Source organism: Plectropomus leopardus, chromosome 2 (assembly GCF_026936395.1).
Source record: "Plectropomus leopardus strain MGB_pleo_1.0 chromosome 2, ASM2693639v1, whole genome shotgun sequence".
Classification (NCBI taxonomy): domain Eukaryota; kingdom Metazoa; phylum Chordata; class Actinopteri; order Perciformes; family Serranidae; genus Plectropomus; species Plectropomus leopardus.
The window spans coordinates 20,974,475-20,996,600 of NC_142177.1; the positions used below are offsets into that span (position 1 = coordinate 20,974,475).

General features: G+C 38.3%; 1 protein-coding gene across 1 annotated transcript; it reads right to left on the reverse strand.

Annotated features, from left to right (window-relative positions):
- Positions 1-350: 350 nt before the first annotated feature.
- Positions 351-19,616, reverse strand: LOC121956352 (S-adenosylhomocysteine hydrolase-like protein 1). Its single transcript, XM_042504523.2, has 17 exons — positions 19,166-19,616; positions 14,582-14,693; positions 14,206-14,349; positions 13,636-13,736; positions 12,690-12,792; positions 9,571-9,665; positions 9,283-9,389; positions 9,052-9,168; positions 7,271-7,334; positions 6,808-6,896; positions 6,506-6,576; positions 6,257-6,351; positions 5,122-5,220; positions 4,355-4,423; positions 3,991-4,069; positions 3,683-3,803; positions 351-3,583 (listed from the first exon to the last, which is right to left on the reverse strand). Exons 1-17 carry the CDS (start codon positions 19,343-19,345, stop codon positions 3,577-3,579), a joined length of 1,653 nt encoding a protein of 550 aa, XP_042360457.1. The 5' UTR covers positions 19,346-19,616; the 3' UTR covers positions 351-3,576.
- Positions 19,617-22,126: the final 2,510 nt, after the last annotated feature.

The window sequence follows — 22,126 nt, forward strand, 5'->3', positions numbered from 1 at the left end:
CACAGTAAATACAGATACATGTTACACTAGAAGAGAGCTAACATGTTTCAAAAGATAAATAAACCGTTGCATATCATGTAAGAACAGAATATAAAATAAACAATATAAAGAATATATTATAATAAACTATAAAAATACTTCAATAAAATACAAAAAACATTAATTGCTAGAAAAATACAAAAATATCAAATATATCCATAGAACATAAGGTGCAATATACAATATAAATATGTATAGAGTATAAGAGCAAGTGTAAGGTATCCTAATTTACCCTGAGAAACCAATAAAGTATGTCTGATTACTTGACAGGTAAAGCCTAATCGTGTCTGTGAAATAATGCAACTGAGCCATTTTCAAATTTAAACAGCAGTTTATTAAAGGGAAATGTGCACAGAAATTTCACGGGGTGCCAATATTATGTTCTTCAAGCTCAACTACAGATAGTGTTGAAAATATAGGCCTACTTTATAGCTAATCATTTACAGAACTTCGTCTCCACATCAAAAACTTCAAACCAGCAACTGTCAAATCACAGTGGTATGCTTATTCAATTTGACAAGAGTAAAACTGTCTGTACCAGTAATAACATTCATTTGTCTCCATGGTCGAGTCAAAACGGGGGTTAAATGACAGGAATTCATTATAAAAGGCATTGTTTAAGTGCTATTATGAAAAGACCACGGTAAGTCATTTGAATGTCTGATTATAACAAGAAATGACACTGGGATGAAACATACACTGTACATCAAAATCCATGTAAAAAGTACAACAGAATTTAAAATGTTGCCCACTCATGTCATCTAACAGTAATGCATATTTTTTGAGTAATATGAAACACTGATTGAACAGCAGGAGTAAAATACTTTTGACAGAAGTAAACTGAGTGTGTTTTGCTGCATAGCTATCACTGTATATTGCAGAGTAACAACCATGTTGCGCACATTAACTGTCCTGGGAGAAACACACAGTCGTACACGTGAATATAAATTACTAAGTGAGTCACAAGGCACTGTCTACTGACCAGTAACCATGGTTACAGCGCTCATCTTGCTGACAATGATGTTTCAACTGGACGTCCTTGGCTCTGATGCCTTTAAAGCTGCTAGTGCAAAGATGAAAGCACTTCATAGTAGCATCCTGTAGGCTACTATACAACTCATTAAACAAATTACTGTTAAAGTTAAATACAGCATTTACCTGTAACACTGCGGATGGACTTTACATTTTGTGAAAGGTGACGCAACAGGATACTGAGTAAATACAAGTGGAGCAACATCTTTACAAGGTGCCAAACCCTCAGCAAGGACAGTGACACTGTCAACTGTTTGGAGCGGGATCGGCCTAAGGACAGCGTGATCTACAGCACGTTAAAATGTGATTAAGAGCTTTAACTACTACATGCGCACTATATAGTAGGAATTAAAAGTAAATCTCTCAACTAAGTCATCAAATGTAGCCACTAATTCAAATAATATTAAAAGTGAATATAGAGAAGTAGAAGTGGCATAATAACTTTTTTTTGCATTTAACAAGCCTCACAAAACTGAGCTTAAGGAGCCTTTTTGAATGATACAAAGAATCAAGAAAAGAAACAAAATATGATGTTATTAGAATAGCTGTAATAATGGCTGAATACCACAAGATACCACAGAGGGTAAAGCTAACACGTGTCTCGGAAAACAGCAAAGCTCACACATATCCGAGCCCAGAGCATTTCAACAGAAAAAAAGGAATCTTCTAATGAAAGGCCCAGTGTGTAGGATTTAGTGGCATCTAACAGTGAGGTTGAAAATTGCAACAAAGTGAAATTTCTCCTGTGCACCAAGCATGCAGGAGAACTACGGTACCCAATGCAAAACCACAAAAACACATATGACCCCATTTAGAGCCAGTGTTTGGTTTGTTTATTCTGGGCTGCTGTAGAAACAACATAGCTTTCTCTGTAGAAGAGGACCTGCTCCATATGTCGATATAAACATCTCATTCTAGCTCAGTTCTTAGTCTCAGGTGATGATAAACCAGCGAAAACATGGTTCTGAATATTTTATTCAATTTCTGCCAATATATCACCCTAAATCCTACATACAGGTCGTTCAACACAAGAACACAGTCCTGTGACAACTAACACTAAACTCAGTGTTTCATTTCAAGAAATACCATCATGAGATCGGCTGATCAGAGGCTGTCGCATATACAGCATAACCATACTGAACGTAACACTGTTTCGCATGTAGTCTGTGACATGTGTCAGCTTTACACAGAATAGCTGCAATAGTTAATTAACTCTGGACAGGTGATATAGAGTATCAAAACTTTAAACCTGTTTTACACCAAATAATCATTTCATGAGAATGACAGTGAGACTGGACGAAGACTCTGAGGTCAGACAGCGCTGATCTGATAAAAAGATATTTACAAATAATTTGATATATTTGAATGCCCTGAGGTGCAGATACTATTCTTTGCAGACACCCAAACCCCATAAAAGGACAAATCTTTTCACAAAAATAAATGTCAAGGTCTATTCTTAAATTTGATGTAGTCTGAAAGTATTTAAGTTCCTTTTTTTCGTCCAGATTTGATGAAGGTTAGTAATGTAGACGATACTGCAGAAAACATTGTTTCTGTATGTTGTGGATGGAATGTATGAAGTAAGCGAACACTGTCACATGGAAGCAGAAGGGAAGTTTTAAAGGTGCATTAAGTGATTTTTTTTATCATTGGGGGCAGAAACAAACTCACGGAAACACAACCATGATTATCACGATGTTATGGCTCATTTGTCGGCAAATAATTGCCAACTTAAACATCTAGCAGACACACGGCGACAACCAGCTGGAGTCAAACTTCGGGTGACCGGAAAAATTTAAGCTGATTTTTGTTCAACTACTCCTGAGAAAAAAACATTTGGAGCTTGGCTTTCTTCAACAGCTGGGAGTTTACATGAGCTTTTTTTTGGTTTTATGTAAGGCTTGTCAAAGCTTTTTTTTTCTGTAAATGGCTGCCAGCAGTTTCATACGAGAGGGTGATGAGAGAGACACAACAAAGAGCAAAAATGGTAAAAAGCTCAGTGAGCTTTAGTTTTATAGGTTTGGAATTTTAAGCAATAACTGGAGGAATTTAATACGTTTATATCAAAAGTATCACTAGATGCAATTTTAGCTGATTTCACAACAAACCGTCAGCATTTCACAACAACTGTAACCCTTCAGTGTCACAGCCATTTGGCACAATATATTGATACATTATTCAATATCTATCAGAAGTCTAAAATAACCCAGGAGCCAGCAGGTATAGAAACAGATGCACTAGAGAATAAAAATCTCACTAAACAGCAGATATAAGTGCTGTGGTTACACTGACTTTTCACAGCCAGCTGGGTGCCATGTGCAGTTCTGTAGGAAGCAGCAAGTGAAGCAAAACTTGCTGTGGTCAGTAAAATACAACTAAATATAAGCTGTGCATCCTGTGAAGAGTATAAAATACAATATACATAAATTCTGATTTTGTCTGAGGGATGGGTGATGTTTGGTAGCGTTCACATTTAGGTGTGCTGAGTTGTGACTCCCTTGCAGACTAATACCTGTGAATACCAACAACAAAAATATTCATGAAATACTCAAATGCAATATTGTTAATAGCAAATTGCCACATTTATTTTATACTTTTAGAAAAACTGTACCTGTAGTAGTTGGGTTTAAAAGGGCCGTTCTTATTCAGGCCCAGATATTTTGCCTGCTCATCAGAAAGCTCTGTCAGGTGGGCATCGAACGTGGTCAGATGCAGACTGGCGACATATTCGTCTGAAATACACAGATACGGTTTAGTGAGAAAGAAAAACACGTAGTCGGAAAAATTTAAATGCAAGGCAGACTGAGGAATAGATTGATTCAGTCCACTGCTACAGCGCAGCCGTGAGTAATGATGCTTGTAAGCCTTGAACACTTAAACACTGCAGGTCAAGGTTAAGTATCCATATATCCTCCTCACCCATCTTCTTGGGAAGCAAGTAAACATCCTGCTTGTATCGTCCCTCAGGAGCGTTGTACAACTCTATGAGGGCCAGGGCCTGAAAGCAAACATGAATTCATAATACTGCTGAAAATGTTTGTGGTGGATTGAATATAGAGCAAAAACAGGAAACCATGAGCTTATTGATTACAAGTCAATAATAATAGATCTGTGTAGAGGAACAGCATGTTATTGCTGTAGTGTATTGTATGCAGGAATCTATATTATCTTATTGAAAAACCTACACACACTACAGTCTGCAGAGGACGGCAGCTATAACCACTGTGTGTCTTTAGCTGCTGTTTAGCTTAACGCAGACTATCTGGCTTTATCAACATATTACCTGAGTGGTGGCTGTGATGGACAAGACAAAGGTAGGGACAGTGGAGCAGCTGAGGTTAAGGAGACGTCCCTGTGGAAGAAAACAACATGCTGTCAGGGACAAAGGATTTTAAAAAGCAATCATGTCTAAACATCGCTGTTCCAGCATTATTGAATATTCTTGCTGTGATCTTCACAAGCCGGAAATTTTAGAGTGATCCGTCACTCAGTGTAAGAGACTTCATCAGTCTGTAGTGGGTGTTATGGTCCTTAAAACTTTTTTTTTACAAACTGACTGTTTTTTATCAGTGCCATCTAATTAATTAAAGTAAAAACGGACTACTGTGGTATTATTGTTGGAGACAATAGACAACCAGATTTCTTTCCATTTTCCTCAGAGCCAAGCAACAATAAACAATGTAGGACACCACGCATTTTGTTTACCATAGTTACTTCGGTTGCTCCGCCGTCCACATTTCCTTTATTGGGGATAGTAACTGCAAAGAACTTACACTGATACTCCTTGTCAACTGGGGATATCTATTGATAGTGAACGGGGAAAACAAAAGCGCAATCCTCTTCATGTTTTAGTTGTGCAATGGTTGACACAAGTCTTTTGCACCATAATTCGAGCCTCCATTTTCCCAGGAGATGGTACCCAGTGGCAGAATTGCATGGTTAAGGAATATAAGGAACCAATCTAAACATAGCTAGTGTCATTATTCTAAAATCATTACATTGTGCAACCAACATAACAAGTTAAAGTATAAAACTTCTCTATTCTCTTACCTCAGCCAGGAGGATGACCCTCTTCCCATCAGGCCAAATGACGTGATCCACCTGAGAGCGCACTCTCTCCCAGGTCAGCTCAGGGGTCCGAAGACTTGCCTGGAAGAGACGATAATATCAGTCACCCTCACATTTTTTATGATAGCTCAAAATATTCTAAATGATCTTGCTCTTAGGACACTTAGGTTTGTAAAAACTGTCGAAATATATACTAGCGCAGTGCCCGTTAAAACTTGCTTGTTTGAAACAGGCCGAACACTTGACCTCAGGTATTGCTGCTTGCAGCTTTCTTTAAAGCCACTCATCCAAACAACAAAAAGTGCAATTATTTCACAAGTGCAATTATCCGCCATGTGCAGTTGTTGTACATATTTGTTTATATATATATATATATATATATATATATATATATATATATATATGTGTGTGTGTGTGTGTGTGTGTGTGTGTGTGTGTGTGTGTATGTGTGTATTTCTAGACTGTTGAGTTGGTGGCACCTTGTAACTTTCTGTTACTATTTTTGCACCTTGTTTTCTTATTATTCTTATTTTTATATTTGTAATGATTTTTTACTATTATATTGTTTTTTCTGCTTATCCTGCATCTCATAGTTGCTATAACAGTGCAAACGTCCCACAGTGGGACTACTAAAGGATCATCTCATCTTATCTAACTCCACACTCAACACTGCACTTTGCTTGCGTCCTGATCAATATACTAGCTAAGACATAGTTGCGTCCCCTTGCATTGCTGGAGATGTAAGCGCTTATGTCATTTGCTTGCTATTTTGGACAAGACTTTCATATCATTTCAGGGAACAAAAGCCTTCCTTCAAAAAGTTGCATCACTGATTCTTGAAATGTTTTGAGTTTGCTAGTTTCACTTCTCGAGAGCGAGCTGTGACACAGTTTGCACATAACGCAAAACTATGTCCCTTAGATCTCAAGAGCTTGCACTTGACACTACACTTCTCTTGGCACTAAGTTGTACACGCGACAAGCGTGAAGTCTATTGGATAAATAGTTGTCGAGAAAATCGACAGGAAGACATATGGACGGAGACTCCTTGCATTTTAGTTAGATCGGCCCAGTCTGTAAGACAGATTTTAACTTTGGATTCTTCAAGCACAATTTACCACATCAATCTCAGTATTGGAGTGTCCCATGTTGCAGACAATTGAGCCATTTTTCATTCGGTCCAGCTGGTCTCTGGTCACCACATTCTTGTTCCCTTCAGAAAGACACACCCTTTAATCAGCGTACATCGTCTGCCAGACATGTAATTAGCTCAAAGCCCTTTGGAATAGTGCAAAGAACCAGGAACATAAAGGTGTTTATTATGTCTGACAGGTGTAGAGTGAAAGGCTTTAAAATGCAGGCATTACCAGTGCATGTGATGATGATATCAACATGGCGAATGACCTCATTCAGCTTGACCACCCTGAATCCGTCCATGCTGTTAAAGCAAGAAGAGGTTCAGCATTCATAATCTTTTGATGAGAAACTCATTTCAGCTGTTGTGTTACTGTCATGTGTTTTAGTCAAGCTAAACATTAGTCATCTCTGTGTGTTTGTTTAATAATTAACAAAGTTAACCCGCCATGCAATATAATCCATACTGCAGACTGTCCTAGTCTTATATGTTTGACATTTAACACATCATCATCCTGGTTCATGTTTTCCTCACCAGGCCTGCAGGGCACAGATGGGATCAATCTCTGTAACATAGACAATGGCTCCCAGAGCTTTCAGAGCAGCACAACAACCTTTTCCAACCTGCAAACACACGATGGAGTACTGTGTGACCAACAGAGTTACACATGTCAATTATTACTGTGACCTTAATAAAGAAACAACACTCACTTATTATTATTTAAACACAAACTATGTCAGAACAAAACTATCACAGCTATAGGTATTAAACAAAGTCTACTAATCTCAGTGTCCTACAGACTTTAATTCTTGATCATCTTCTACACTCAGTCAGTCACTATTAATGTTGTCCAATAAAATGTGGTGACAGCTGTGTGTTATGAGTCTACGGCCTGGGCCCTCTCGGGTTTTAGCATTGCTATGTATCATCATGAATGTTTTCACAGCTATATGATGATGATCGATGTGGCATGTTAATATTAAAGGAAGTTTCTCACCTCACCGTACCCACATACGACCACCTGCTTGCCTCCAAACATGACATCTGTGGTTCTCTTCAAGCTGGAAAGTTTGAGGCATAAAATTAGCACTTTTATGTGGAAGTGAGAAACTGCCAGTCTGTAACTGTGCAACTCCAAAATCTGGCAACTTTATACTGGTATACAGTAAAAGTTCTGTGGCAATGTACATTACTACAGTTCTGGATAGTCTGTCTGAAGAAAAGTTCTTTACAAAACAGATCATTATTTTCCTTTAATATCCCAGTTGAACATTTAGGGTGCTCCTCTGCCGCTGTACAATCTCCTAATGTCCGATGTAGATTGGATTCATACTCTGCTCAGCATAAGAGCTGGGAATTCTAGGTAGTGAGTCGAAATCCACTGATTTGCCCCCAGTGATCATGTCTCATTCAACTGGGGACTGTAACTGCCAACGAGAAACTGCCCCTCAGTCTCACTTAGGGTTGCAACTAATGACTACTTTCAGAGTTGAATAATCTGTCAACTATTTTATCAATGAATTGATTAATTGTTTGGTGTATAAAATGTAGAAAATAGTGGAAAAATGTAGATCAGTGTTTCACAAAGCCCAAGAGTATTCACATTTAAGAAGCTGGAACCGGAGAATTTTGACTTTTTTTTTTTCTTAAAAAATTTTCTCGATTCCTTTTTTCAATTATCAAAGTATTTGGACAATAATTTAATAGTGCACAACCAATTTAGTGTTTTAGTCTAAATACCCAGGTGAAGAATTGTGCTCTAAAATGGAGGAAACACATGGACTTTGTAAATGGTCAATAATGGAGGGCATAAGCTTTTCTTTTCTTTTGTTTATTGGGAATGGGTTAATTATTATTATTCTAATTATTAGTTATTTACCCATTTTTCTTTTTTGATTTGTGATTATACAATTTATTGCTTTCCTAATTTCTTGTATTGTTTGTATTAGTTTTGAACGGTTTGCAATAAAATTATCAATCAACAGTTAGCAATAAAAAAAATCATTTCCCGGTGCAATAAATCTAAAAGTCTGATGATGCCAACATTTAGTGTCATAACTCATAATGGAACAACTGACACAGGACATCAGTGAAGCTTGCAGATAATTAATCAGAGGGAACAACAATAAATCATAAGTGGTGAGAAAGCTGCGACTCCATAAAGAGATATGCAGACATTGTTAAAGAGCACAGGACTATTTATATGCTACAATATTGATATTTGACAGGAGTGTAATTAATAAAATAGCTGTCTTCTTGGGCTGCACAGCAGAAGAGCATAACAAGGACAACAGCTTTTTAAAAAGCGACTGAGGTGATAATATGTGAACCTGATCTTTATAGAGCAGGTGTTCTGTGATGGCAGCAATGTTTCCTGACTTTTATATCCCTCCAGTGTTACGGTAAACAAAGGTCTTACTGTTGGACGTGGCAGCGGATGGCATACTCAGGAGTGAAAGAAAAGTGATGTGACTTTTTCTTTGTGCAGCTGAACTCGACTATGAGTCACCAATTTTAATTATTTGCATATTTAAAGAATTTGCTGTAATGACATAATGGAGTTATTGCTGTGAAATGATGAGATTTTCTCGACAACGACTTGAATAGGTGTATTATAATCTAGCTTGTTTTTACCTTCTTTGGATGTTGTATTTCTTTTAAATTTTAGAAGTCACTGTAAAGCTTTACCATAAACAAACTGTGTAGTGTTTCCACATCAGTTCAACTGTTTTTATTCAGCCTTCCAACAACCAAATTCCCCGACTCAGGCTCACTCACCCGTCCAGGATCGACTCTCTGCAGCAGTACAGGTTGTCAAACTTCTGCTTTGTCACCGAGTCATTTACATTCATAGCCGGTACACACAGTTTTCCAGCCTTAGACAGCTGATACAACCTAGAGAGAGACAAGAGTAAAGCAGAAAACTTTCACATCATGTTGCTGCATGCTGCTGTGGGTGTGTCACCAAGTATTTTATATGAAGTGTATATCTATTCAGCAGTAAATCACCTGTGAACCCCAGTGACACTCTCCTCTACAATGCCCCTGATCTTCTTGAATACATTGGGGTATTTCTTGTACATCCAGTGTGTCAAGTCTCCCCCATCATCAAGTATCTAAATAGATAAGAGAAAGATTATTATATTATACGTATAAATAGTTATTTAGTAAAATAATGTGAAAAAATGGCTGCTCCTCTGATGTTTATAATGGATGTTAGATACATTGCTTTCTCACATATTACAGTCTTCACAAACTGCCCGACTCTAAGGTGGAAATAGAAACGTTTCCACATACCATGTTTGGCTGCCAACCCTCAGTGTTGACACAGCGGTCGATACACCACCAGAAATCATCCTCTGACTCCCCTTTCCAGGCAAACACTGCTACACCTGAAACACAACAGACTGGCAATGTCTTGAAGAATCTTACAACGAAAATCCTGTGTTTACCTATGACCATGGATGGATTACTGAACAGGTCTACGGGGACCAGGGGCCCGGTCGGGCCTTTACGTGTAAACTGTCACTCGATGAGACGTGACAACCAGAAAAAGACTCAAAATGGCCACAAAGAAACATTAAACAACTACAAAAAATACAAAAGACCAGAAAGAGACACAAAATGACTACAAAGGGATGCAAAACAGCAGTGAAGAGATACAAAGCTACTCATGACAACTAAAAATGAGGAGGAAAACACCCTTAAAAGAGGAAAAAAAATCACTACGGTGACTTAAAGCAACAACGAGCTGCAAAATGGACAAAAGGAGACACAAAACAACTACAAATAGATGCAATACACATGGGGGGCAACCACAAAGACATACAAAACCATGATAAAGAGACACAAAACAACAACAAAAAGATGCTAAACAACTATAACATCCATGTGCTGCTCTTGTATAGACAAGGTGCTGGGGCCTATTGCATGTCTGAGTCCAGGGGCCCAAAACCCACACATGCCTATAAACTGCCATTAAAAAAAAAAAACCAAACACTTTCTCTAGCTGCACATACACACGTGGACAAAATTGTTGGTACCCTTTGGTTAATGAAAGAAAAACTCACAATGGTCACAGAAATAACGTGAATCTGACAAAAGTAATAATAAATAAAAATTCTATGAAATTTAACCAATCAAAGTCAGACATTGCTTTTCAACCATGCTTCAACAGAATTATTTAAAAAAATAAACTCATGAAACAGGCCTGGACAAAAATGATGGTACCCCTAGAAAAGACTGAAAATAATGTGACCAAAGGGACATGTTAATCCAAGGTGTGTCCACTAATTAGCATCACAGGTGTCTACAATCTTGTAATCAGTCAGTGGACCTATATATAGGGCTACAGGTAGTCACTGTGCTGTTTGGTGACATGGTGTGTACCACAATCAACATGGACCAGAGGAAGCAAAGGAAAGAGTTGTCTCAGGAGATTAGAAAGAAAATTATAGACAAGCATGTTAAAGGTTAAGGCTATAACACCATCTCCAAGCAGCTTGATGTTCCTGTGACTACAGTTGCACATATTATTCAGAAATTTAAGATCCATGAGACTGTAGCCAACCTCCCTGGACGTGGCCGCAGGAGGAAAATTGATGACAAATCAAAGAGACGGATAATAAGAATGGTAACAAAAGAGCTCAGAAAGATTAAAGGTGAACTTCAAGGTCAAGGAACATCAGTGTCAGATCGCACCATCCGTCCTTGTTTGAGCCAAAGTGGACTTAATGGGAGATGACCAAGGAGGACACCATTGTTGAAAACAAATCATAAAAAAGCCAGACTGGAATGGAAAACTACATGTTGACAAGCCACAAAGCTTCTGTGAGAATGTCCTATGGACAGATGAGACAAAAATGAAACTTTTGCCAAGACACATCAGCTCTATGTTCACAGACCTTAAAATGAAGCATATCAAGAAAAGAACACTGTCCCTACTGTGAAACATGGAGGAGGCCCTGTTATGTTCTGGGGCTGCTTTGCTGCATCTGGCACAGGGTGTCTTGAATCTGTGCAGGGTACAATGAAATCTCAAGACTATCAAGGGATTCTAGAGAGAAATGTGCTGGCCAGTGTCAGAAAGCTTGGTCTCAGTCGCAGGCCATGGGTTGTAACAGGACAATGACCCAAAACACACAGCTAAAAACACCCAAGAATGGCTAAGAGGAAAACATTGGACTATTTTAAAGTGGCCTTCTATGAGCCCTCACCTAAATCCTATTGAGCATCTTTGGAAAGAGCTGAAACATGCCGTCTGGAAAAGGCACCCTTCAAACCTAAGACAACTGGAGCAGTTTGCTCATGAGGAGTGGGCCAAAATACCTGCTGAGAGGTGCAGAAGTCTCATTGACAGTTACAGGAATCGTTTGATTGCAGTGATTGCCTCAAAAGGTTGTGCAACAAAATATTAAGTTAAGGGTACCATCATTTTTGTCCGGGCCTGTTTCATGATTTTATTTTTTTTAAATAATTCTGTTGAAGCATGGTTGAAAAGCAATGTCTGACTTTAATTGGTTAAATTTCATAGAATTCTTATTTATTATAACTTTTGTCAGATTCAAGTTATTTCTGTGACCATTGTGAGTTTTTCTTTCATTAACCGAAGGGTACCAACAATTTTGTCCATGTGTGTATGACAGTAAATGAGGAAAAAAGAACTGTCACTGCATTGGTAAAGCATTTAGAAAAACTAACAAATCTGGTTCAAAATTCTTCACATACATATTCTTTACATATTTGTGTGATTTCATTAAGTACGGCTCCCAACAGACGAATGTGAATATCATCATTGGGTGTGAGAGCCATTTGGAAAGCTGCTCTGCAGTGGCAGACACTTTCTGTGTGCTCTGTAGTTTATTATAACGTATGTAACTTCTTCCACGTAAAACAGCTCAGCGTATAGTAGACTTTGCACAGCAATAACTTACTACGCAGTAGACACAAACTCAACTGCCCCAAAAATGCATGATCTCCACTGAGCCACTCCTAAATCTGTTGTAACCCCCTGAGCTTGTCAGATCGTGAAAGGTCTACTGTGGAAATTTAGTACATACTCAAACCATCACATAGCAACCACAGATAAAAGGCTGAAGTAGTGCTGTTCATTCACTAAATGGCAAATCTTATGTGTTCCCATTATCTCTGCAGGGATGATTTTTCAAGAGTTTATTAAACATTTCCAAACAGTATCCCTGGATCGAAAAGACATGAGATGCTCACGTGGCAAAAAACACCTCTGCTCATGAGAAAGCAGGTTGTGCTAATCATATGATCTGTTATAAACATTTTATGGTTTTTAATCAAGTGCTATTGAAACATGTAGGATTTCCACACCTCAGTGTTGGCAAAGGTCAGTGTCCATTGACTGTACCAACCTCACCAGCTCTGACTGCACCTTCTCTACTGCTTACCGCTCTCTGACAGAGCTGCCGCCACTTCGTTCTGTGTGGAGTAAATGTTACATGCAGTCCAGCGGCACTGAGCTCCGAGAGCCACCAGAGTCTCGATCAGTACCTGAAAACACAGAAAGAAGCGCACGAAAACCACCTTCATGGGTCAAGTCTGTGTATACCAGAGATAAAACATAACGAAAATTTCATATCATGACCAAAATCATCATGCTTATCAGTACTACTGCGGTATTAAATGATCAGTACTGATACACACAAGAATTTCACCAAAAGCTCAAGTGTACACACACACACACACACACACACACACACACATATATATATATATATAAAATAAAAAATAAAAATAAAATATACAAAGAAATAAATAATGAATAGAGGAGCACATGGAGAGGATGACTATATACAGTATGTATATGTTTACATGTCTACACACTGTTTGAAAAGCATTTAGGATTAATATTGACAGATGGTATAAAAATGGTGCTTTCAGAACAGTAAAATTATAATCTATGATGTGAGCAGTGGATGTTTTGGTGTTACAGGGTTTTCAGCTATTCACCGGTCACTAACACTCAGCAAATCAATTATTCTAAGTGCATTATTCAATACACTTAATAATATTACAATAAGCCAGGTCTGTATTATGGTTGCCACATTCTGATCGCCCCGTTGCACATTTTATTTGCCTCAGAGGGGTCAGCTGGATGTTGATGGCTGATGATTTTTCCATGAAACACAGCCAGCTGACAACTCCACTGCACTTTATTCATTCAAGACTCGTGTCATATAAGAGTTGGCAGGGGGATTCTTAAAAAGTCCTATTTTCTAGACAGTAAGTGGTGCAGAAACGGTGAATGAAATTGACCTAAAACCCAATCTAGATTAGGAAGCACCATCACATGGCAGCCTCTGCTTGAAGCTCAAAGTCAGAGAGAAATCTTACTGCAGTCTGGGCAGTGATGTGAGTGCAGCCCACAATTTTGGCACCAGCCAATGGTTTCTCACTCTGCGCTCTCTTCCTGAGTGAGATCAGTGCCGACATGTCTGAAAAACAAGAGAACATTAAAAAAAAAAAAAAAAGGGATGAGTGCGAAAGAGAGCAGATGATGCAAAAGAATCTCACAAAACTCAAATCCTATACCCACTCTCAATTTTAGAAAATGTATCTGGATAAAAGAACGAAAAGAAAATACAATTCTTTTTTTATTTTTTTTATTAGAAACACTTACTTAAATTGTTCCTTTGTCTAAATGTGTGGTAATGTAGTGTACTTTGTAGTCAGGTCTATTTCTTTAATTAGATTAAATAAAATCAGTCAAATCAGAAAATCTAATGGGATACTTACAAAAAAGTGGTTACTAATCAATAAAAAAGCATTATATTTTATTAGACTTAAATGAGATATTTTCAAAAATCTGAATAATGTTTCAATAGCACATATAATGACAGAATAATTAGACAACATTCAAGAAAGAAAAAGAGGTGAAGTGACTTTGCCCCCGCTGTGTCGTACCTTGTTCTGCGATCTCAATCTCACGTCTGCCAAATTCTGCCTGTTTGATGCTCTTGACACAGAAGTCGCTGCTGCCTTTGGAGTTGACCTGAGTTTTGTCCCGTGGTGAAGTCTCATCGTCAGAGCTGTCCGTATAGGACGCAGCTGTTAAGTAAACAAGGTTGTCAAATAACTCACAATAATAAAGTCACCTGGGGAAAAGCTGGTTTAATGAATTTAGATCTCCATATTCACCATTTCTCTTTACCCCTCTAAAGTTCAGTTAACATATATAATAACACAGAAGTTTTTTTTACTCAAGACATTTATAAAATCATGCAAAATATAACACTGCAGACACGTTGACCACGTTTATCTGTCTGTGTGTGCCTCTCACCGGAGCTGTAGCTGTCTGTGGATGACTGGGAGATGGAGCGGGACAGGGAGCGTCGGCCTGCCTTGGTGGGAAACCTGCTGAACTCCTGCTTGTCCTCCACAAACTGGATTTGCTGATTTAAATTTTAAAAACATCATGTCAAAGTCTGTACATTCAATACTTTCACAGATGGTTAAAAAACTGAAGCTTTTTTAAACAGATAAAAATATAGCCAGCTTTGAGCTATTTAAAAACCTTACATTATGGTTCAACAGCAGGCGTGATGTGTAGACTTTAAAACACAGCACAACCAGTCCTCATCTGAATAAAAATGGGAGTTGGACTGTTTTTGTTTTTATTTTTATCTTGTTGGGGTGTTGTTTATAGCCTTGACCAGATGTGGAAGGAGTGGAATTAAGAAAGATGAAGTTCTCTGCTAAAAACAACACTTTGCCAACATGATAATCCCGGTAAGCTCATTTTGTTGTATTGCCAGAAATAGATCTGGTCTGGCTGCAGACCAACACTTATTGCACCATCAAGACTGGTGCCCCATGTGACTCGAGCTTGTGTAATGATTGTGGACATCCACTCAATGCACCATAGCCTTGATGTGATCCAAAAACTTCCACACAGATAAAATCACAGACAATGCTCTCAGGCTTGGAAGTCAGTTAATTAACAGTAATGTATTTCCACTCTGGCCGCTTAAACTCATTTTATTTTATTAGGTATTAGAAATTATTATTACCTTTGAAATGTATTATAATGATCTATTATAATGTTGCGGTATAACAGAAATTGGCATGCATGCATATATAAACCATAACTACTATTTAATTTCCACAGTTATTAGACTAGCTTAACCCAACCCAAATTAGACTCAGCTTGTTACACTTGATTATACTTCATTTTTCTGTTTATATATTTACATAGACAAGTCTTTCTGGGTTTAAATACTCATGGCAAATAAAATAATGAATGGATATGAAATTAGCGCTCATCTTGCTGGCGGAGCCAATAAAACTTGACGCTGCAGAGGATACAATCATATCAGTGGTCTGAACGGAGATGAAGAGTTGAATGAAAATCCGGTAAAATACACTGCGTTTGTAGCTGGACAAAATAATCTCAAGATAAAGTTATGTGTGGCAAACATTAAAAACAGGTGCAGAGTCATTTTTCTGTTTTACTACTCCTGTAACATCATCCCCACACTTGCAGTTGCCATTTCTGTCAGCATACAGCATCTCCGTATCAGTTCAATAGAAACAGGAGCGTCTGTATTTTTGGATGGTATTGACAATACCATCAGCACCTTCAGCAATACTTCAATACTTTATGTTGTATATGTTAATAGTTGTCCAATTTAGGCCATATTTTTAAACCTATATTCTCATTTTCTATATATTTTTTGTGTTTTATATTTTAAATTCTGTTTAATGTTGCACTGAGCCTCTGTAACAAATGAATTTCATCTGTGTGTGGATCAATAAAAGCTATCTTATCTTATCTTATACAACACAATTCAATAATACCACCCAAGCATAGTGTATGTGTGTGCATGTGTGTGTGTGTGAGAGAGAGAAAGAGAGGAAGAAACTGGAGGTTTCTGTTGTGTGTATGTAGTTTTAAGCCGGGTCAGCTCAGTTTTTTTTCTCACAGCCGTGACCAGGATTTTTTTGTTGACAGGGAGTTTCCATGCATCCAAGCAATATGAGACGGTGAGAAAAAAATCTCGAGGGGCTGTAAGATTATCTCAAGTCAGGGCATGGGGACGTGAATGTGCTGATCTCTACACCTCAGCAGTTTCTGGGATGTTTTGTTTTTTTACTTGAGCGTGCTAGGTGAGACTGTTATCACTTTTTTTGGTCTCAGCAAAAACAAAAATAGCAGAGAGGTAAAAAGGATCAGAGCAAAATAATGTTAATAAATCAGCTTACAGACTTCAGTGACCCCAGCTTCACTCTCCTCCTCACTGAGTTAGAGTCAGTTCTTCATCCTGATGCGCTCAGTCGCTACTTTCTAGGTTTAGGCCTGGTACTGAAAAGCCTCCACATTCCAGTGGAAACAACGCGGCAACAAGGAACAATGTGAAGCTGTTCTCTTGAGATTAAGGTGACAAGACACCACATATTTCTTGGACTGGATGGTTTAGGTTACAGAGCCCCAAAAAGCCTGACTGATATTAACTGCTTCTCTCAGCTGTGATTACTGAAGAAAGGGCCATGTTAAAGCTTTAATGTACTCGCTGCATTATAAAGTGCTTCTTATAGACTCCAGGACTTTTGCCAAGCGACAGTGGTGAGGTGATGATTGGGTCGAATGCATCGGCTGGATGTACTCCAGATTTTATGTTATGCTGTCACTTGATGTGCATTACTTTATATGAACTGATTTAAGTATTCGTTTCACACATTTTTACTAAAAGCTATATATAACTGTATTTTATTTCATGTATCCGATGTTTGAGTTGGTGTGCGTTTTATGTTTCACTTAGCTGAAAGAGAAAGTTGACTAATCTCAAACCTCATTTCCATGCATAATAATTTGTAAGATTGCAACTTAACTGAACCATCAAAGCCTAAATATTAACCACATGGCATAAACATTAACTAAACACTTGTAACATAACACCCTCTAAACATAAGCTGACCATTTCAAACTAAATGTTTTCCACTGGGCTTTGACCCTGGATCACCGAGGGCATACGCAACATGGGCACAGCAAACACTCCTCTACCCTTTTTCTAAAATGGGCCGCAGCTACTTTTGACCTCACATGACAGATTTATAAACATTGCCACAAATAAAATAGCATTTACAGTCGCTGTCTCATGTTCATCGTGGACATGCTTGCTTTTAGTTTTTCCATCATGTCTAGGATTTAAGTTTGGGGAAATAGTTGTTAAATATTGTGATTCTATAAGGATAACACCAAATATTATGTGAATTATGTTAAATCTATTAACAATCTATCGGCACTGGAAGATACCCTTTATAACTCACCCCTTGTGTATCCAAAAAGCACACATCTACCCAGATTTAAACAGCTTTACATCCTTCAAGCAAACTAAAGAAAATCACAAACTGTTCTATTTTTAAAACCACAAAATTGCAAGCTAATGATTGCAGAAAGAGAATGAGGATGTGAAACAAATCATCCTCATTCCAAAAGGCTGCCCGGCTGGTAAATCCAAAGTGTTGAAACTTTGCATTTGACAGTCTCCTGGTCACAGTTGAGTTATATGTTACGTGTTTGCACAATGTAAAAAGAAAAAAGTGTGTGTTTGTCCAAAACTGGTATTCACTTGTTTTCACCAATTTAAATGAGGTGTGCAAATATTTTTCACTCTAAAGTCCAAGAGTTCACGATGCAGCTCTTCCTTGTTCCTTAAAAGTGTCAGTTAACACTCTTCTTTTGTAAGTGCTACATGGAGCAAATCACTCAGTTGCTTCCTTGAGCTGGATGTGGTAAGGAAGTCGAGCAATTTACGTGAAATTTTCCCTGTGAAGGACGAGCAAAAAGAGAAAAAGACCAGGTCTTTGAGAAGCAATTTTGACTTCGGTCATGGAAACAATCAACGATTAATTTCCAGGTTCTTTTAATTCATGTCTTATCTATTTTATTTCATTTTATTTCTGGTTTGATTGGTTTTATTGTTTTTTTGTTATTGTTGTCGTTTTTGGTCTTTCTTTGTATTATTTTATGTTGACATTATGCATCCTGCATCTTGCATTATTTGTGCTCTGGTTTTAATTTGATCCTAACTCTGTCCTAGTTTCCTCTCGTTTGTGTTCAATTGAATTGTTTGGCTTTCTGTTGTTGTATCGCTGCCTGTGTATCACATTTCTGCTTTGTTTTGTCTGTCAAAGCATTTTGTAAACTATTTTTAAAGGTGCTATACAAATAAAGTTATTAAAAGTAAAGTAATTAAATCTTGTTGGTAAACACCTTGTTACCAATAAAATATAATATATTATTCTATGTTGCAATTTTTGTAACCCCCAACACTGCATTTTAACATTGTGTCAACAAATATAACGTTAGCCAAATGCACAACATGATTTTGATTACATATCACAAATTAAAATAAATAAATAAATGGCAAATGGTTTCATTGGTGCAGCAACAGTTGTCTTAAGGAACTGGAAAAACATGGGTGCATGCATGTGCAAGTGTTTGTGTTGTTGAAGACTGTCTTTCTGTTCTTGTTTTGTTGGTTGTCTTATAAGTCATGAGTTTTTGTGTCAAATGTCTAATTGAAAGGTTAAATTATTTTTTTTTTTAAATGACAAAAAAAAATCTTTGCATACAATGAAACATATATATTTATGTCTGAGACCTTAACCTGTCACTTTTCCCCTGCTTATAATAATCTAATATAAATTATGCTTGAGAAAAGTGTGCAAACCAACCCCGGTCTCCCCTCCTCAGCAGACTGAGGGGAGGTAACTTCAGTGCATGACTTCTCTGAACCCAGCTGACCCCTTCATCCCAAATCATGACCAAAGACAGATCAGGTTCACTAGCTTTGATGATATTTTGCCAGACTAAAGTCGGTGTATGTACTTCCCAGCTTGTGTCTTGGCTGCTCAGTCTTACCTTTTTAACTGGTTTGTGGGTGGGCACAGCGCTGAAGGCGGACGACAGCTCCCCCATGTTCATTTCGCTGTTCTTGCTCACGGTCATGGCAGAGTACTTCTCCGCTACGTTTTCGCTCTCCTTCACCTCCTTACTCGCCTGTTTCAGCTCCAGCTTCGCCTCCCCGACCGGATCCGACATGTTGACCGTTGAGTCCCAACGTCAGAGAGGCTAACGTTAATGATATCCTCGCGTGCTAGCTAACTACTCTGCAACAACGAGCCGGAAGAGAGGCTGTCAGACCACGTACATGTAACAAGAGAAAGTCAAAACAACAGCGGAGCGACTGAATGTGCGTCTTCCGCTTTGATTCAGCGCTGACAGAAGTCGTTATGTTGTCAGTTGTGTTGCGTAGTGTGCAGCCGTGTTGGGTCTCTGCGGGCTCAGCTGTCACCTGGCTGAGTAACTTTGTGGGCGGTTACAACAGACTGAGGGGGCGTGACATGTAGACTGCTGCGTTCACTGACAGTGGAACAACAGACACTGCAATAAATCACAACAGCGTAATGCAGTGTCTGATTACATTCTGATGTACATTTAGAAACGATAGATAGATAGATAGATAGATAGATAGATAGATTTATTGATTCTAAGGGAAGTTACTTTATACGCCAGCTACATTCATAATCACACATGACAAGAGATAATAAATACCAATCTACACCTCATTCGATAAAGCAATAAAAACTAGGCTATACCTTATGTATAAAGACAGTGTGTAGTGTGCAATGTGGCTCTTGTTTAATGTGGCTTCTCTAACGTTATAACAAGTAAATAGGCCTACATAGGTAAGTATTTAAGTATACAGTAGCTTCCCAAAAAATATAAGATATAGAAATACAAAATTTAAAAAGTATTATGCTTTGTATGTGTGTGTGTGCAAGCATTTGTGCCTGTGTATATCTATATATCTATACATATATAAATACATACATACATACTGTATATATTTTGCTCTAGCACACCTAGCACTGTCTGTTGAATAATGTGATCAGTTATGAAAACAGTTGAACAAATGTAACTTTGTTATAACTTTTTTCACTTGCAGTCATTACAGGAAATATTTCAAGTGTACAGTCTGTGCTCATTTGCATATTATGCTGTTTTGGCAGTCAGTACAGTACTTCCTGCCTTGTACCAACAGGAAATGTATATCAAGGGATTGAGATCTTGATAAACTTTATTGTCCCCTGAGGGAAATTTGTTTTGGGCTACAGTGCTACACAAAGCTGAAATCACAAGCTATACTATACAGACAAACAATGCAGCATGGTGAGACACACTGAAAAAGAAAAGAGAGTCTACACTGATAGCACTAACAAAAATGAGGAAGGAAAGCTACATGGCCTTCGTGTATTGTACCTACTCTAAAATACTGCACCAGCATCTGTGATCACAATAATAATGCACCTAATAAGGCTCCTCAACCCCTGCACTAGGATTTGTCTCTAAATGCAGCTAAAGCTGAGTGATTGACTGCTTATGCCGTTGGAGCGGTAATGTCCACTGTACACTGAAAGGAAATTTGGGGTTCCAAATTGGGTTCTGATTGGGTTTGGGGTTGGGTTTGGGACTGGGACAGGGGTACAGTCAAAGCAGTCAGTTCCCAGTGGTTCTGAATGCAACATTAAGCTCACAGGAAACCTCATTCACCACGCATGCTCCCCTTTACGCTTCAGGTTGCAAAAAAAAAAACCTCTATTACTCTCACACCATGGTGTGGCTGTGGAAGTAAACAAGATTTTGTTTTAGCATTTGCACATATATGAAAATAATAGCTGTTACACAATCCTGTCTGACACACCCAGTTATCATTATAGCCTATTTACTCTGTTTTAGTCTACCTCAAATCTGCAATTTAAGAATCAGTTAATTACACACTGCATTGATAAGATGCAACATCTGTATTAATGAATGATGAATACCCTTGTTTCAATGTAATTCATACACAGTTGTCACTCAATGGACTTTTTAATCTCTGCTCATCCTCTGACCCTCAAAAGTCTCTCTGCAGACCTTCAAGAACATTATCTGGTGTGCCACCTTCTGTGGGCTACAAAAGTCTGACTGAAAGGAGCATGATGCACACTGCAGAAGGCTCCAGACCCATATCAACAGGGTGAGGGTGGATGAAAGTAAGGGAACTAGGCCTACTTCAACACAAACTTCAAACAATGCTGACTTTTTAGTGTGCATCATCAGTTGAGGTCCATGAGTAAAAATGTGATGAAAGAGTATTGCATGGTGCAGCTACTTGACAAAGGCACACATGAAACCCACAAACCCAAATGTGAAAGATAATAGTTTGATTGACCAAGATATACCAGCAAGTGAAACTCAGGCTGATAGGATAAGCCAGCTGGCAACCACTCAACTCTGGGAAGCACTCGACCTTGCACAATTCAATTTGCCATTGTTGATGGAGGTAAGGTGAGGACATAGAGATAGGTACATTTGCATTAGAAAACACTTTGGTGTGCTTGTATCTGAGCTCTTTGATGTATTTCACATCCTAAGCAAATACAGCTGTGATATGCAAAGCCAGGATTCATTACAAAACTTTTTTTCTGAGCCCAGTACATCTGCACCAAATCTGAAAGAGAGACTGAATAAGTAAGAGTTATATAAAGAGAAGAAACCACTGAAAAGTTTTCAAATGCCTCTGTTCCTGCTGCTGTCTATTATTTACCTGTTCTGCCTGTCCATAATGTTGACATTGCAGGGACACACCAACAAAACACCCCCCCACACCCCACACACACACACACACACAAAAGCTGACAGAGAGGCAGACTTGTGTGCTCTAGTGTTGTATTCACTGGCAGCGGGTATACAATCGCCCACCTATATTTTGCAGATTTACCAGCGTTTGTCAAAGTCAGTGGGGTAGGCTCCAGTCCCCTGGACCCCTAACAGGAATTT

Coding starts and splice junctions, on each gene's coding strand:
- LOC121956352 (XM_042504523.2), bottom strand. CDS start 19,345: ATGTCGGATCCGGTCGGGGAGGCGAAGCTGGAGCTGAAACAGGCGAGT. Junction 4,424..5,121: donor GGGTCATCCTCCTGGCTGAG/GTAAGAGAATAG, acceptor TTTCTTCCACAG/GGACGTCTCCTTAACCTCAG. Junction 4,070..4,354: donor CCATCACAGCCACCACTCAG/GTAATATGTTGA, acceptor GTTTGCTTTCAG/GCCCTGGCCCTCATAGAGTT.